Source organism: Dreissena polymorpha, chromosome 15 (assembly GCF_020536995.1).
Source record: "Dreissena polymorpha isolate Duluth1 chromosome 15, UMN_Dpol_1.0, whole genome shotgun sequence".
Taxonomy (NCBI): Eukaryota; Metazoa; Mollusca; class Bivalvia; order Myida; family Dreissenidae; genus Dreissena; species Dreissena polymorpha.
In genome coordinates, this window is record NC_068369.1 from 48959020 (window position 1) to 48973657 (window position 14638).

The 14638-nt window shown below is 34.7% G+C and overlaps 1 protein-coding gene across 3 annotated transcripts in view; it reads left to right on the forward strand.

Moving 5' to 3' along the window:
• LOC127860877 (uncharacterized) overlaps positions 1 to 14638 on the forward strand; it is a 217899-nt gene that overhangs the window by 145364 nt on the left and 57897 nt on the right. The window contains exon 1 of one of the 3 annotated variants that reach the window (XM_052399184.1): positions 12575 to 13257. The exons of the other annotated variants lie outside the window; for them this stretch is intronic. Within the exon in view, the coding sequence (XP_052255144.1) occupies positions 12923 to 13257 (335 nt within the window). The 5' untranslated portion in view covers positions 12575 to 12922. Of the gene's footprint in view, positions 1 to 12574; positions 13258 to 14638 lie in introns of those variants that run through there. 3 annotated transcript variants of the gene reach the window in all.

Sequence of the window (14638 nt, forward strand, 5' to 3'; positions counted from 1 at the left end):
TTCTGTCATCATATGTCATATGCCACTGCAGCATTGTATCCTGTTGAGGGTTTCTGTCATCATATGTCATTATGTCACTGCAGCATGGTATCCTGTTGAGGGTTTCTGTCATCATATGTCATATGTCACTGCAGCATGATATCATGTTGAGGGTTTCTGTCATCATATGTCATATGTCACTGCAGCATGGTATCCTGTTTAGGGTTTTTGTCATCATATGTCATATGTCACTGCAGCAAAGTACCCTGTTGAGGTTTTCTGTCATCATATATCATATGTCACTGCAGCATGGTATCATGTTGAGTATTTTTGTCATCATATGTCATTTTTTGTATGTCACTGCAGGATACTTTCCTGTTGAGTGTTTCTGTCATCATATGTCATATGTCTCTTCAGCACTGGTATCATGTTGACGGTTTCTGTCATCATATGTCATATGTCACTGCAGCAAAGTACCCTGTTGAGGATTTATGTCATCTTATGTCATTTGTTACTGCCAATAGTCTTGATGAGGGTTCCTTTAATGACATATGTGACTGCAGCGTTGTTATCTGTTAGGTATCCATGTCATCATATGTCTTATTATATATGTCACTGCATCATAGTATCCTGTTGAGGACGTATGTAATCATATGTTAAAAATGTTACTGCAGCATGGCATCCTGTTGAGAATTCCTGTCATCACATGTCATACGTGACTGCAGCATGGTATCTTATTGAGTATTACTGTCATTATATGTCAATGTCACTACTGACTAGTATCATGTTCTGAATATTTTCATATGTCAAATATCAATGCAGCCAAGTATCTTGTTGAGTATTACTCATGTCATATGCCATATTTCAGTGCAGCATGGTATCTCGTTCCAAATTCCTGGAATCATATGTCATATTTCACTGCAGCCTAGTATTTGGCATTTAACGTCTTATAACAGTCCTCTGCTACAGTTGTTCAAATCTTGATATAATTGGGTACGATCTTGACACGCCTCATTGATCAAGTAATTTATAAATTCTTGTAAAGTAAGTATTGATAAACTTTGAATATTTTCTTTTCTGAAACTTTAAGCGTAAGGGGTTTGATATTTGAAGTTTTTTTCTCCTCTTTCCCTGTAATAGGTTTCTAAAACCATACACCTGGGTCAAAACTTACCACAGCCACCGGTCATATGATAAACTAATGTAGTAAATAACATGTACAACTTTTTCTCTAAAACTGAGAGGCAAGGGGTAGATATTTGGTTTCAAGCATCATTTGATGGTCCTCTATACATTTTGACCAGATCATGCCCCTGATATGCCAAAATGAGACACACTCCATGGTTACTTGAGTTATATTGCCATATGTATATTTAAATTAAATTAAACACTGTGAATCTGGTTAATTGTAAACATACAAACTGGAAAGTGTTATATTTGTTTCACTGCAGAAGAGTATAGTGTTGAGGATTCTCATACAATTGAATTGTGTGTATTCTTACTTAAAACTAAAGCAAGATATTATTTTTGAATGATAGCATGTGTCTGTTAACTTGAAAAAATTTAAACATAGTTGATCTTAAAATGATAGTAATGCCCTTCTTGTAAGAAGTGTTGGTCGTTGTGCATCTCTTTATCAGCCACTCCTTCCTTGTTGTGTATGTCACAAAATCAGGTCTACACTTTCGTCATGTAATTCAGATTTCAAAATAACTTTTCCAAAAATGTCCATCTACACAAGACGTGGATAGCACTTAATTATCAAATGTGGCATTTATGCTCTATAACTAGATCATGATTAAAGGGTTGAAGGATTTTAAAAGATAATTATATAAAGTATAAAATACATCCTGCACCGTATGAGCTCGGATGACCGAGTGGTCTAAGTGGTTGACTTTTACTCCAGGACTCCAGGGGTCATTTGTTTAAGAAATAATCGACGTGTAAGCATTGGTTATTGCGGTAATAACCAACGGTATGGAGTTCCGATGTGTAGGAATTAAACCACGAGGGCGTAGCCCGAGTGGTTTGATAACAAGCATCGGAACGACATACTGTTGGTTTTTACGGCAATAACCAAAGCTTACACTTCAATTATTTTGTTTCTAGCACGAGTTCGTTAATAAGTTATCCGCGATTTAAAGGTTATAAATGAGAATTATATTAACCGAACATCCTAAACTTTTCCGCAAAAACTTTTCCGTCACCACAACAAGGACAATCAAATGACGTCGTCTTCATTTATAAACAGTGCGCGGACAATCAAAGTGATGTCATACTTACAACCGTTGGTAAATTGGGCTAATAACCCAAGATACTTTTCCTTCTTTGAATATAAAAAACAAGTCACGTGCCGTGGTAGAATAAAGCCTTGATGCGGGTTACTTTGTTTTCTTTTTTTATATATTTTATTCTTGATGTTTTACTGGAGTTGTTTCTGTCCTCACTATAGTAGTGGGGGACATATTGTTTTTGCCCTGTCTGTTGGTTTGTTGGTTTGCGCCAACTTTAACATATGCATTAACTTTTGCAATATTGAAGATAGCAACTTGATATTTGGCATGCATATGCATCTCATTGAGCTGCACATTTTGAGTGGTGAAAGGTCAAGGTCATCCTTCAAGGTCAAAGGTCAAATATATGGGTCAAAATCGCTCATTTAATGTACACTTTTGCAATATTTCAATATTCAAGATAGCAACTTGATATTTGGCATGCATGTGTATCTCATAGAGCTGCACATTTTGAGTGGTGAAAGGTCAAGGTCAAGGTCATCCTTCAAGGTCAGAGGTCAAATATATGTGGCCAAAATCGCTCATTTTATGAGTACTTTTTGCAATATTGAAGATATCAACTTGATATTTGGCATGCATGTGTATCTCATCGAGCTGCACATTTTGAGGGGTGAAAGGTCAAGGTCATCCTTCAAGGTCAAATGTATGGGTCAAAATTGCTCATGTAATGCCACTTCTGCAATATTGAAGCTAGCAATTTTATATTTGACATGCATGTGTATCTCATGGAGCTGCACATTTTGAGTGGTGAAGGGTCAAGGTCAAGGTCATCTTTCAAGGTCAAACTTCATATACAGGGACATAGTGTTTCACAAACACATCTTGTTTAGATCAAATGTTTACATTTATCAATATAAAGCATTAATGACAAACTCCAATACATGTGCAAAGGCACCTTCAATTACTTTATGGATTTCTCTTTCATAGCTGAACAACCTAACTATGTGGATTATTGTAAAGGAATTAAGACATTTCGGCTTGATCAGTCCCCATATTTTGGTGTGATTAACTCCATTCTGTTTGGCTTATTTAACCCAAGCATTCACTGGTGGAGGACTTTTATGTTAAGGTTGATAGTAAAACAAGTCTTTGCTATGAATTAGTTTTTGAGAACTATTGCCATGTGTCATTTGTATAGCCCTGCAAACAAAGTGGGTGCATTGGTCTACAGGGGATGTGTGCTGATTGGTCTGTCAATTGGTGTGTCATGCTGCACATGTGTACTGTGAGTCCTGAACGTTTCTCTCAATTTAATCTCTTCATATATTTCGCTATTTTATTTGCAGAGCTACATGCTTTGTGTCATTTACTCATCTCTCAGTTTAATGTGATTCAACAAGAAACTTTTATATTACTTTTGTTTATAATGCCAACTGAAAAATGAGCTTGAATACTCAAGCAAAAAGCCATTATACGGTATAATACCTTTTATTTATTGGGGCCCTTTTGTTCATTAAATCGAAATCAGTGAGACACATTTTGAATTTCATTGTTAGACAGGTTAAACATGTGTTGAAATGAAATTTTTTAAACGAAATAAAATGTTTATTTCTATAGAAATTATTTCCAAATTAATCAATAAGACGATTGGATTGCATATAGTTAGAATTTTAATTTTATAAATAAGAAATTATTATTTTCACAATTATGAATAAAGCCACCGTATAGTCTTCATAAATTGCATTTTTGCCCCAAGTATTTGGGCAACACTGACTCTTGAACTATTCACTGTTTAACTTCAAGCAGTGAGATATTTCCCCTTTGCTTTTACACAACGGTTAAAACTACCTTCTTTATAAGGATGTAACAATTTGGTTTACTGTAACGGAGAAGCAGTATAAAAGGGCCACAAACTCACAAAATGTCTACTTTTCAGTTGTATAATGGTGTGTAAACAGCAGAACACAAAAACAATTATTATCATAATATTTAAGTTTGTATTTAATATTGTCCAATGAAATCTGGCATACAATACACTACGCGGCCCGTGATTTTTGCCTAAATCACTGATCACCGCGTTTGGGCCAAGTTGGCAAATCGCCGTGATTCGCCACAAATCGCGGTGATTCACCGTGATAACACTCTAGGGGTGATTCGTGGTGATTCCGCCGTGATTTCACTGCGACCATCTCGCGATAAAGATCAGCTGTTGAATCATCGCAAAACACTGCGAATCGCCGTGATTGGCGTTGACTACTATACACTACGCGACCCGTGATTTTTGCCGCGATTCTCGCATCACCGCAATCGATGCAACGTGACAAATCGCGGTGTTTCCGAGCGACAAGAAAATTTGGGTGATGTCTCGGCGACCGTCGCGCGATGTATCTCCTGTTGCGCAATCAGCGCGAATCAGCGCAAATCACCGCGTATCGCCGTGATTCCCCTTTTTTAAGTGATTTACATTGAGGGTTACACTTCATTACATGTAACATATATGTATACATGTACACTTACATTATACATTGCAATAATAAAGCTTTTGTTGTTGTATACAATGGGCGTTACGCTTAAATACTCCTGTTCCGACATGATGAAGGAATGTCGGAAGCTTTAACGGTTCCAAATTAATATAACAGCGTAGAATGATCATGCAATAATTATTGAACATAACATGTAAACATTATTTAACTAAATGCATTAGCAGAATGTTTATTAACACTTACAATCAAATATATTCCAGGCCCGAATACACTACGCACTGTTCAAATTCCATATTGTTGCCATATACATGTAGCGTAGCACTGTGTAAATTGAAAGTTGCATAGTGTTTCGTCATTGGTCGGTTATAAATACCTTGTATCTCTATACATGGTATTTGATTAAGACGAAACTAATAATTTGGTGATTTACGAGAAATATGATATAAGTTTTCCTTTTAAACTTTGATCTTACCGTGTGTGTTTATTGACGTTATTAATTATGTTAATACTTATTTTTGCATTTCATTAAAGAATTATAACGTGTAGCCCTTTTGTAACAGTGTTTAGCAAAATATTCGCGCCTTAAGGCACGGAAAATTGTTTAAGTAACACTTTCATTTAAATTTTAAATGTAATCGGTAGATTACGTCTTATTATTTGGACTAGATTATCCTATACTTATTTATTTTCTGTTTCAGGCTCCAATGTGGATAACTCGTGTTACTCGCGTTACTTTCCGAGCGTTGTACATACATTCACAATGCTTGATAAGCCGGAAATCGAAAATACATTACTGTTCTATTTTTGAGTACATGTTATTATGATATCGTGTTATATATTATTTTGTTATTACCTCATTGCCTATATATTAAAGCCATTAAACATTGTGTTTGTTTTGCTGGAAAAAAAACGAGTATATCAACGTAGCACTAAGCATTCGCAAAGTTAAATAAATATGATGATGTATAATGTACATGCATTTCTCTGGGTTTTCACGTCCAAAACATAAATCCCTCAACATTTGATTATTTATTGTGTACTGTCCAGCGGGTGAGTGTTTGTTCTAGTGTCTAATTGGCACTCTTTGTACGTGTTCAAACTGTGAAAAGATGTGACAATCACAGAAACAACAAGATGGCGCTGCCAATTAAGTGTGATAATGGATCCAAGGGCATTGACAAAAAATAACAGTTTGTATATATTTTTCGGCGTTTACTCAGATGGCCTCTCACAACAAAAAAACTATACACGTCAAGGTATTATGTTTTACTTCTATCAGTAACGATACGGATACGGCGTGTTTGATTTGATATGACTTTAAGAGAAATGTCAAAATTTTGGCGATATAACTGTTTTAAAAATACCAAAGAAACATTTAACCGAAATCAAAAGAATTCAATGTTCTCTGCGCTACGCAGTTTGTATACAAAATCAATACTTGAACACTCTTTACCTTGACCTTGTACATTGCCGCATAATTTTCGCGCCTTTGTCGGGAAATATACATGATGGTTATATTGGAAGCATTTGTGAACGTCGTGTTAACATTAAAACATCGGAAAAGTGTTTCGGATTATAAATTATTATTCTCATTTGGGAATTTAACGAAACATTAATTCTTTTGGTATAGTTGTTTTGAATTGTATATTAATTTGTACCAACGCTTTACGTGTCGAAAAAATGTTTTGATAATATTATGCATTAATAGCACAATTTCCAGGAGAAAAACTTTTTTAAATGAAGGCGTATGATGCAATAAAACGTTTTTTTTTTTGTAAGATCCTATTGCATTCGATCTAAATTTAATACGCTCGTCCAATGAAAGCTGTGTTCCACATTATGCACTATACTCTGTACACTTCTGAAAAATGGCGTAGTCTTATAGTTGTGTTAATGAAATTCTCAAACATATTTACCGACATAAATGTTTAAGATTATTATTTTTCGGAAGTGATGTTGCAATTATGTTTGATTATTTGATAATTGTGAACATTAGAAAAGCGTTATGTATACAGTTATCGATACGATTCGGTTTATATGCATGAATTGGCAAATCATCGATGTCAACGATATCCACTGCTATCACGGCGAATTGCGGCGAATCGCAGCGAATCACCACAACATCGAGGAGATTTAGCGCGAAGATTATCTTGCTCTCGCGCGACGTCGGAGTGACGAGTCACGTGAAATCGCGGTGATTTTCCACCCAAAAGCAAAATGCCCGCCTTGACTTCGCAAATTAGGCAAAAATCACGGGTCGCGTAGTGTATTTAAATTTCAATTTATTAACTATTATTATTATTATTGACAATCACATTATATCAAGAAAATGTATTCCAATATGAAAGTAAACACCGTACTTGCTGAATGTCGAATCCTGATTTCCAAACAATATCTTTATTTGTTAAAATAACAATTGTACAGTACGGCTCACGCAAAACCAACAAAGTTAAGGCTACAGATTCTTTTGTTCTCGAAGTTTCTCCGCAGCCACAACGAGTATTCACTCCGAATCATGCCGAGGCACTTGGCGATAATTCGCGGATATAATAAACAGGTACAGATAATTACCTGATATTTTTATTTCTACGTGATTGTTTTAACATTTGTTCAGCTTCTCTGCATACTTCATACAATTACCATCGGATATCATCTGTCAATGATTTTGTAGGTCAGTAACCATATCGAAGAAATTTACATAGTTTAATCTCGGAAACAAGACTTGCTTTAAACGTTGAAATAAACGATACATATATATTTGCATAAAACTTGCTAAAATACACAGAGGACACAAATATAAAAAAGATCGACCATTTGAATAAAATCAAATGGTTTATTTGTAAAATGAATACTTTCACTTCGTCCCGATTTTCAGAAAATGACTTTTACATGTGCATCTAAATTTAAATTTACACATTGCTTCAGATGATGTACGGGTCTCCAATCCCGATTGGGCTGCTAGATCTATTTAATAAAATAGTAGCGTGTAAAATTCATTTGATGGAACAATAGTAAACGTTGGTCTTTACTATTTCTCGAGTTGAACAGCATATACTTTTGAAAATGGAAGCCGTGATCATTCGGAATTATCGTTATTTTAAATGTTTCAAACATAGTTTGTTACACTTAAAATTAGGCGGTGAATCGTTTGATTTGGTGGCATTCTGTTTCATTTCGGACCTCGTGCAATTTTTCAGATCATAATCTCTGTGCTTTATTACTCAAACTTGTTAGTTTCTGACCACGTGTGGTACTGAAAGTAACCATCGGGCTGTGTATTATGGTCCGTGGAAGTTGCTAGGACCCGTGTTGATGATCCCTAAATGTTAGATAAGCATGTTCACTATCGATTAAGTTGGTAAGTACAAAAGTTCTACTGAAAACCGCAGACTGCGTCTTTGTTTTATTATCCAATCAAGCCCCGAACATCCAATATCCTGTGTATTACCAGAAACAAACTTAAGATAAGCACGTGTCGTCTGTCAAAACAATGATTGTATAGCTGTTAACATATTGAAGTAGCTCACGCAGTTAATTCCCATATATGCTCTCGGAAACAGACTTGCATAAAACATTTAAAATAACGATATTTATTTTCATAAGAATTGCTAATATATATATATATATATATATATATATAAGTTTGACAATTTCAATGAACAGATTGGTTTATTTTCACAAGATTAACTCCCTTTCTCGATTCCCAGAAAATGACGTGTACATGTTGCATTAAATCTAAACTTAAATGAATTTGTTTATTGGTCGTTGAAGAATATTATCAACTGTACACGACATTTGTGAGTAGTCAGTATACAATTCAATAATTGTTTCAATAACAAAGGAACTGAAACAGCGTAACGGTTACAATACAGCGTGTTTTAATTATATTTTATTTAGAGGAAATGTCAATGCCAAGTATTTCGCGAGGTACCCCGGTAATTAAGTTGAAATTCACAACGAAACTTTTAATGGAAATTAAAATTAATGATATCAATGTTTTACCCACTATGAAATGTTTATTTACAAATAAATACACACACGCCAATTTTTGCGCGCTTTTTATCAGAACAAAGAAATTAATTTAATTCATTTGCACTGTGTATTTGTGGCTAGAATTTGTACCGAAAATAGCTGTACACGACGCGTGCAAACCGAGTCAGGTGATTTACGCATGTACAATACAACTGATCTGAATGGGCACTTATTTCATCAAATCTTTAAATCGAAACATATGCTGAAATTCATTTGATAATTTCGAACGTTTGTGTATGACATTCTTTGGGACTTTTATTGTCAATATTAACCAGAATTCGCTTTTAAAGTGGAAATCGGGCATATGCTTGATTATCAAGTAATGGAAAAAGACGGAAGAAGTTTCATGTATGTGATTGAGACAGTTGAAACTTATGTATCGGGGAATCGAGAGACTCGGAAAAATACGACGATAACATTACAATTAGGCCAGAGTTTTTTAATTAAAAGATTTTCGGATTTTTTTCCAAAACATGTCCAGTAGGAGGACGGAAAAAAAAAAGAAAAAAAAAAGATGGTGACCAAAAATGCACTATGCTAAAAATGTTATAGTATGAAGTTCTTTGTATATTTCATGACCAAAATAATAAATGTCAATGAAATTTATTATGTTCTAAACATTCTCATACAAATCTTTAGCAATAAACACATTTATTAAAGGACCTGCATTTCATTCATACGAATATAATTATAGTTGCATAATTTTCTTTTATCCTAAACAGTTTCTGTTACAAATGAAAATGCACAAACACGCAAATATGTCTTTTGCAAGTAATTCCTTTTAAGACAAAATGAACATCTGAATTAAAAAAAACTCTGGCAAAGTCAATCTTCAAATTAAAAAAATCTTAATCTGTCGTCCAATCCCCCATGTCACTGCCTAGGCACTTTAATATTCCTCTATTAAATCAACATCTTTTATATGTAATTCAAAAATGAAACACGCCAAGTGTTGCTCGAGTATTAAAAGAAAATACAAACCAAAATCTATTAGTTACAAAATTAACAAGATTAAGCTTGTGATGGTTTAATATTTAAAATTGTAAAACACAAAGCTGTACAAGTTTCCCACTACAATCTTATAGCAAAGAGGAATTATGTAGAGATAGAATAACACATTTTTAATACATTGCACCTTGAAAAAAGTGGCTACAGTATGTCCTTCAATGTTACATTTTGATGAAAAACAGATCTTTTAAAAGTCACTATAAAAGTCACATATACCACCTTGCCAAGACTATCAAAACAGATTTGTATTTTATCAATTATAAAGCAATTAACCCTTTGCATGCTTGGAAATTTGTGGTCTGCTAAAATGGCGTCTGCTGAATTGCAACAATTTATTAGCATTTTCTTTGATTTTTTTTCAAAGAATACTATCAGAATAGCAAACAGTTTTGATCCTGATAAGACGCCACGTTCTGTGGCGTCTCATCTGGATCCAATACTGTTTGCAAAGGCCTTCAAAATTCGGTTCTCACACTGAAAGGGTTAATATAAAAAATAAATAAAATCATTATTTTTGGTCAGCCTGCTAATTGCAATGACAGGTTTGCCAAATAATGAATATATTGCATATATTAAATTGTAAAATTTCTTAAATAATTTACAAATGGTTTACCTGGCGGATGGAAGGTAGCAGTAATTCCTCCTCATAGCCATTAGGACATCAAATGCATTTTCTTTTATAATACTACGATCCTGTGGGGTTTGGTACTTTAAAATAGCATGTATGCATTTCAATTCGCTCTCGACCAAAACATTCACTGGCATAGATGGGTCACACTTAACCTTATCTGTGTCAATCATTGTCTTAGACGCTTCAAGTGAAGCGATTTCGTCGTGTTCATTAACATGTTTGCGCACAACATCGCCAATTGATTGGTCACTAGTGGCTTTGATAAATTGTTTTGTTGTTTTAGCATCCTGGTAAATAATAAGTCCAAACCAGTATAAAGTCATCGGGGTCTCGCCACCATTTTGAATGTTTTCAGTAAAAATGATCGATGTTACAGAAGCGCTTATGATACATTTACACGCGATATCGGTAAACGCTTTAAATAAATTACTTCTCTAAAACCCGACACGCGTTTTGTGTCTAAAACCCGGCTTTTGGCACCCGAAAAAAAAATCCGAGATTGAAATTATATAATTTTTTTTTTTTTTGGTTTCGTCAAAAATAAGAGTCGGCGGGTCCGAAAATCTATTTATTAAAAAACTCTGGCCTTAGCTAAAGAAACTTCAGCGTACAGTTTATATAGTATTGACATACCTGTACGCTGAAGCTAACCCTGTATCGAAAGTCAACCAGAGTCGTAACATATTTATGTCACGCTATAAATCAAAGAATGCTCATTTTCTTGGATACATTTCTAGATATATTGGTGAATGAATATAAATTACTGCATCGAGGAATATCTTAAGGTTCAATTGTTTCGAATGCATCTTACAATAGATGAAAATAACTCTCATCAGTCTGAAATTCACAATTTTGACGCCATTGTCGCTTTGTCACGTGACGAGTTTTCATTTGGATACTTTCGGATCGACCTTGACATTTTATACTGAAATGGTAAACATTACTTTCGTTTTCTGACATCTATTATTTGTGATTAACAACTTACGCCTGGTGGATTATAAGACTGATTTCAGTGTGAATCAGGTACTTAAAAATAATATTCACGTTGAGTTTGTATTTACACTACATTTTGTTTACAAAACAAGCAAGGATAATCTAAAATACCGGAAAATGTCATTCTGAATTTGAAAACACCTGAGCACATGGTATGCTACTAAAAAAAGAAATAACGTCATATGACCGTGAAATCTCGAGAGATTCGCATTTCAAGAAAGTCTGTTACATCGCTGTTTTTCTCAATATGTAAGAGCAAAATAGATAAATTTTAAAAGTTTAAGATAGTATTTTGGGAAAAAATATATCATTTAAATGTGAAAAATGTCAATCTTTCCGATCAAGTGGTTGATTTGGACCAGTCTTTGTTAACTGTCAACTTTTCGGGAATTTCTGGTTGACTTTCCAAATGGGGTTGGTCCATAACTATAAAGTCGCGCCTGTCAAAAATCGTAAAAAGCGACATTTAAAGTTATGGTAGCCAGAACTACATCACAATCAGTTATGAGTTCTCCATGGCTTCAAACTGTTAATTGCATAATCAAAAACGCAATTATCACTCCTCCAGGTGCGGTATCATACAGCTAGGTGCGAACTCTGTTTTGTTTTATACGCTGAATTTAAAAAGACAAAAAAAAAACCTGTCAGGGACATGGGTGTGAAATACATGTTGATATTTTAAAAAGGATACTCAATTATATCTGCCAACAATGCTTATAATCCCATATTGCTATAATCTCTGTGAAGATTATATATGTACATGTAACGTAGGAAAATCGTTCTTCACCACGTTGACCGGGAACGCGGTGAATCGCGGTGAATCGCGGTGAATCACTGCGGAGATTATATTTATCGCGGTGATAATGCTCGACCTAGCGTGATGAAACGCGCGAGATTGCGGTGATTTTTCACCCAAAATAAATAATGACCACCGCGTGTCGGTAATTTAGGCAAAAATCGCGGGCCGCGTAGTGTACTTAAGTATACAAACAATATGTATGTGTAATTTGGTGGTTGAAAGTTATATAGTTATTGAATTACAGAAAAAGTTTTTTGTTGACAGCTTGAAATTCAAATTTCCCTGTAAATGCTAAGCACCGCCCACTTGAAAGGTTATGAACTTCTCTCAGCCAATAGCTAGCCAATCACTCAAATCAAGTTAACATGTAAATACATATGCAATGCTATACCAAATGGCTGTCACTGGCATATAAACCCGAACACTTGTTTCTATTTATAAACACTCTAATGTCAGCAGAAAATCACTGGCATATAAACCCAGCCTACTAGTTAATGTAGGTTAACATTTTACTACTGCAAAATCAAGCAGTTGAGATTCGGCTGCTTACATGGTGATGTGCATAGTTACTTTGTTTAGTGAGGGTAAAGCTTGAATGATATTGGGCTTGAATTTGATTTGTGTTTGAATTTATTTCAGTGTTAAATTCTAGGGCTGATTAACTTTTCAATCTTACTATATGTTTGTGTTTCATGGACCTTTTTCCAGAAACATACTTTTACTATTTAAATAAAAAGATTTTAATTTATACACAAAAAATACAATGGCAACAGTTTCATTGTCTTCGGTTCCAAAACGTTTGCGTATGGTTGAAGACTTTCGGTGCACGTCTTGTCAAGAGCTGAATCTCGAGGAATCTGCAGATATTTACTGTGAGGCATGTCAGAAGTTTTACTGTAAAAGATGTGGTCACCTTCATAATCAGCTTTCTACAGAACATACTACTGTTGGAAGGGGAGATATTAAGAAATGGCCAGTTCCAAAGGAGGTGGAGGATTTTCTCAGGATGTGTGAAGCACATGAGAATAAAACACTGACACAGTTTTGCCAAGACCACACTCAGCTGTGCTGCTCTGATTGTGTTGTAAAAATCCACAGGTATGGGACACATTTATATTCCTTTAGTTATAAATAATTAAGATACCAATACATTTGATTTTCAAAATTTTGAAATAAATGATTCATGCGTGTACCTGAGCCTTACAGATGTACTTCCAGTAAAAGCGGGTGATTGTGTTCATAAATTCTCAAGCACATTGTATCTCAATATTGGCAAAATTTGGCTTTTGAAATGAGAAATCTTGATTATTCTGGATTATTTGGGAATAGACAGAAAATTTATGTAGAGATCAACATGTTATTTTTACCATCTTTTGCTTGTATCATTGTATTGGAAAATCCTTGTTTTCAAACTGTCATTTTGGACACAAACACTTTGTAAGAAAGATTATAATAGTGGAATTGAAGTTGGAATTAAAGTTGCTCATAATCATTTGTGCATAAAATCTTGTCTAAAAATAAAAAGTTGGAGCCCATTCACAGAAATTACTGTGTAGAGTACTGAAATTTCCGGCTGGTGGTATATATATTTCTACAAGATAGTCAATTTGGTTGTAGTCTTGTGCTTTTCTGGAAGCCAGAGTACCCGGAGGAAATTATAACAATCTGTCTGCTATGATGATCACAAACCCAATGTGCATGCCGTAATGGGGATTAAACTTGTGTCACCAACTTTCGAAGCTAGTGTACCATCCATTGCATTGACCAGACAATCTGTCTCTTTATACACACACATTCATTTGTTTAGCTCCTAGCAGTACTTTATTTAAGGATCTATTAATCATAATTGGTTCTATATTGACATAAAAATATACATGCACACAGATATAACATTTTCATTAAAATTTACCTCCCTTCATATAAACATACTTATTATTTGTCACACGGTGCACTATGATATTATACCATGCAATGAAAAATTATTTCCATTTTAAAAAGAAAATTCTGGTGTGACCTTTAAAACCTGTGTTGCTTGAATTGTACCAACCTAAACAAAAGGTATTTCACCAATAATTTAGTTTGCTGTTTGAGATATATATGCCCCCCCTTCGAAGAAGAGGGGGTATACTGCTTTGCTCATGTCGGTCGGTCTGTCGGTCGGTCTGTCGGTCCGTCCACCAGGTGGTTGTCAGATGATAACTAAAGAACGCTTGGGCCTAGGATCATGAAACTTTATAGGTACATTGATCATGACTCGCAGATGACCCCTTTTGATTTTGAGGTCACTAGGTCAAAGGTCGAGGTCACGGTGACCTGAAATAGTCAAATGGTTTATGGATGATAACTCAAGAACGCATACGCGGCCAACAGGGCGAACTCTGAACAATATAACTGAAGCAACTGGTCTGTAATCCTAAATCTATAATTATCAGTCCAATGAAACATCATCCTTTGAGTAAAATAAAGTGCATCAGTAAAA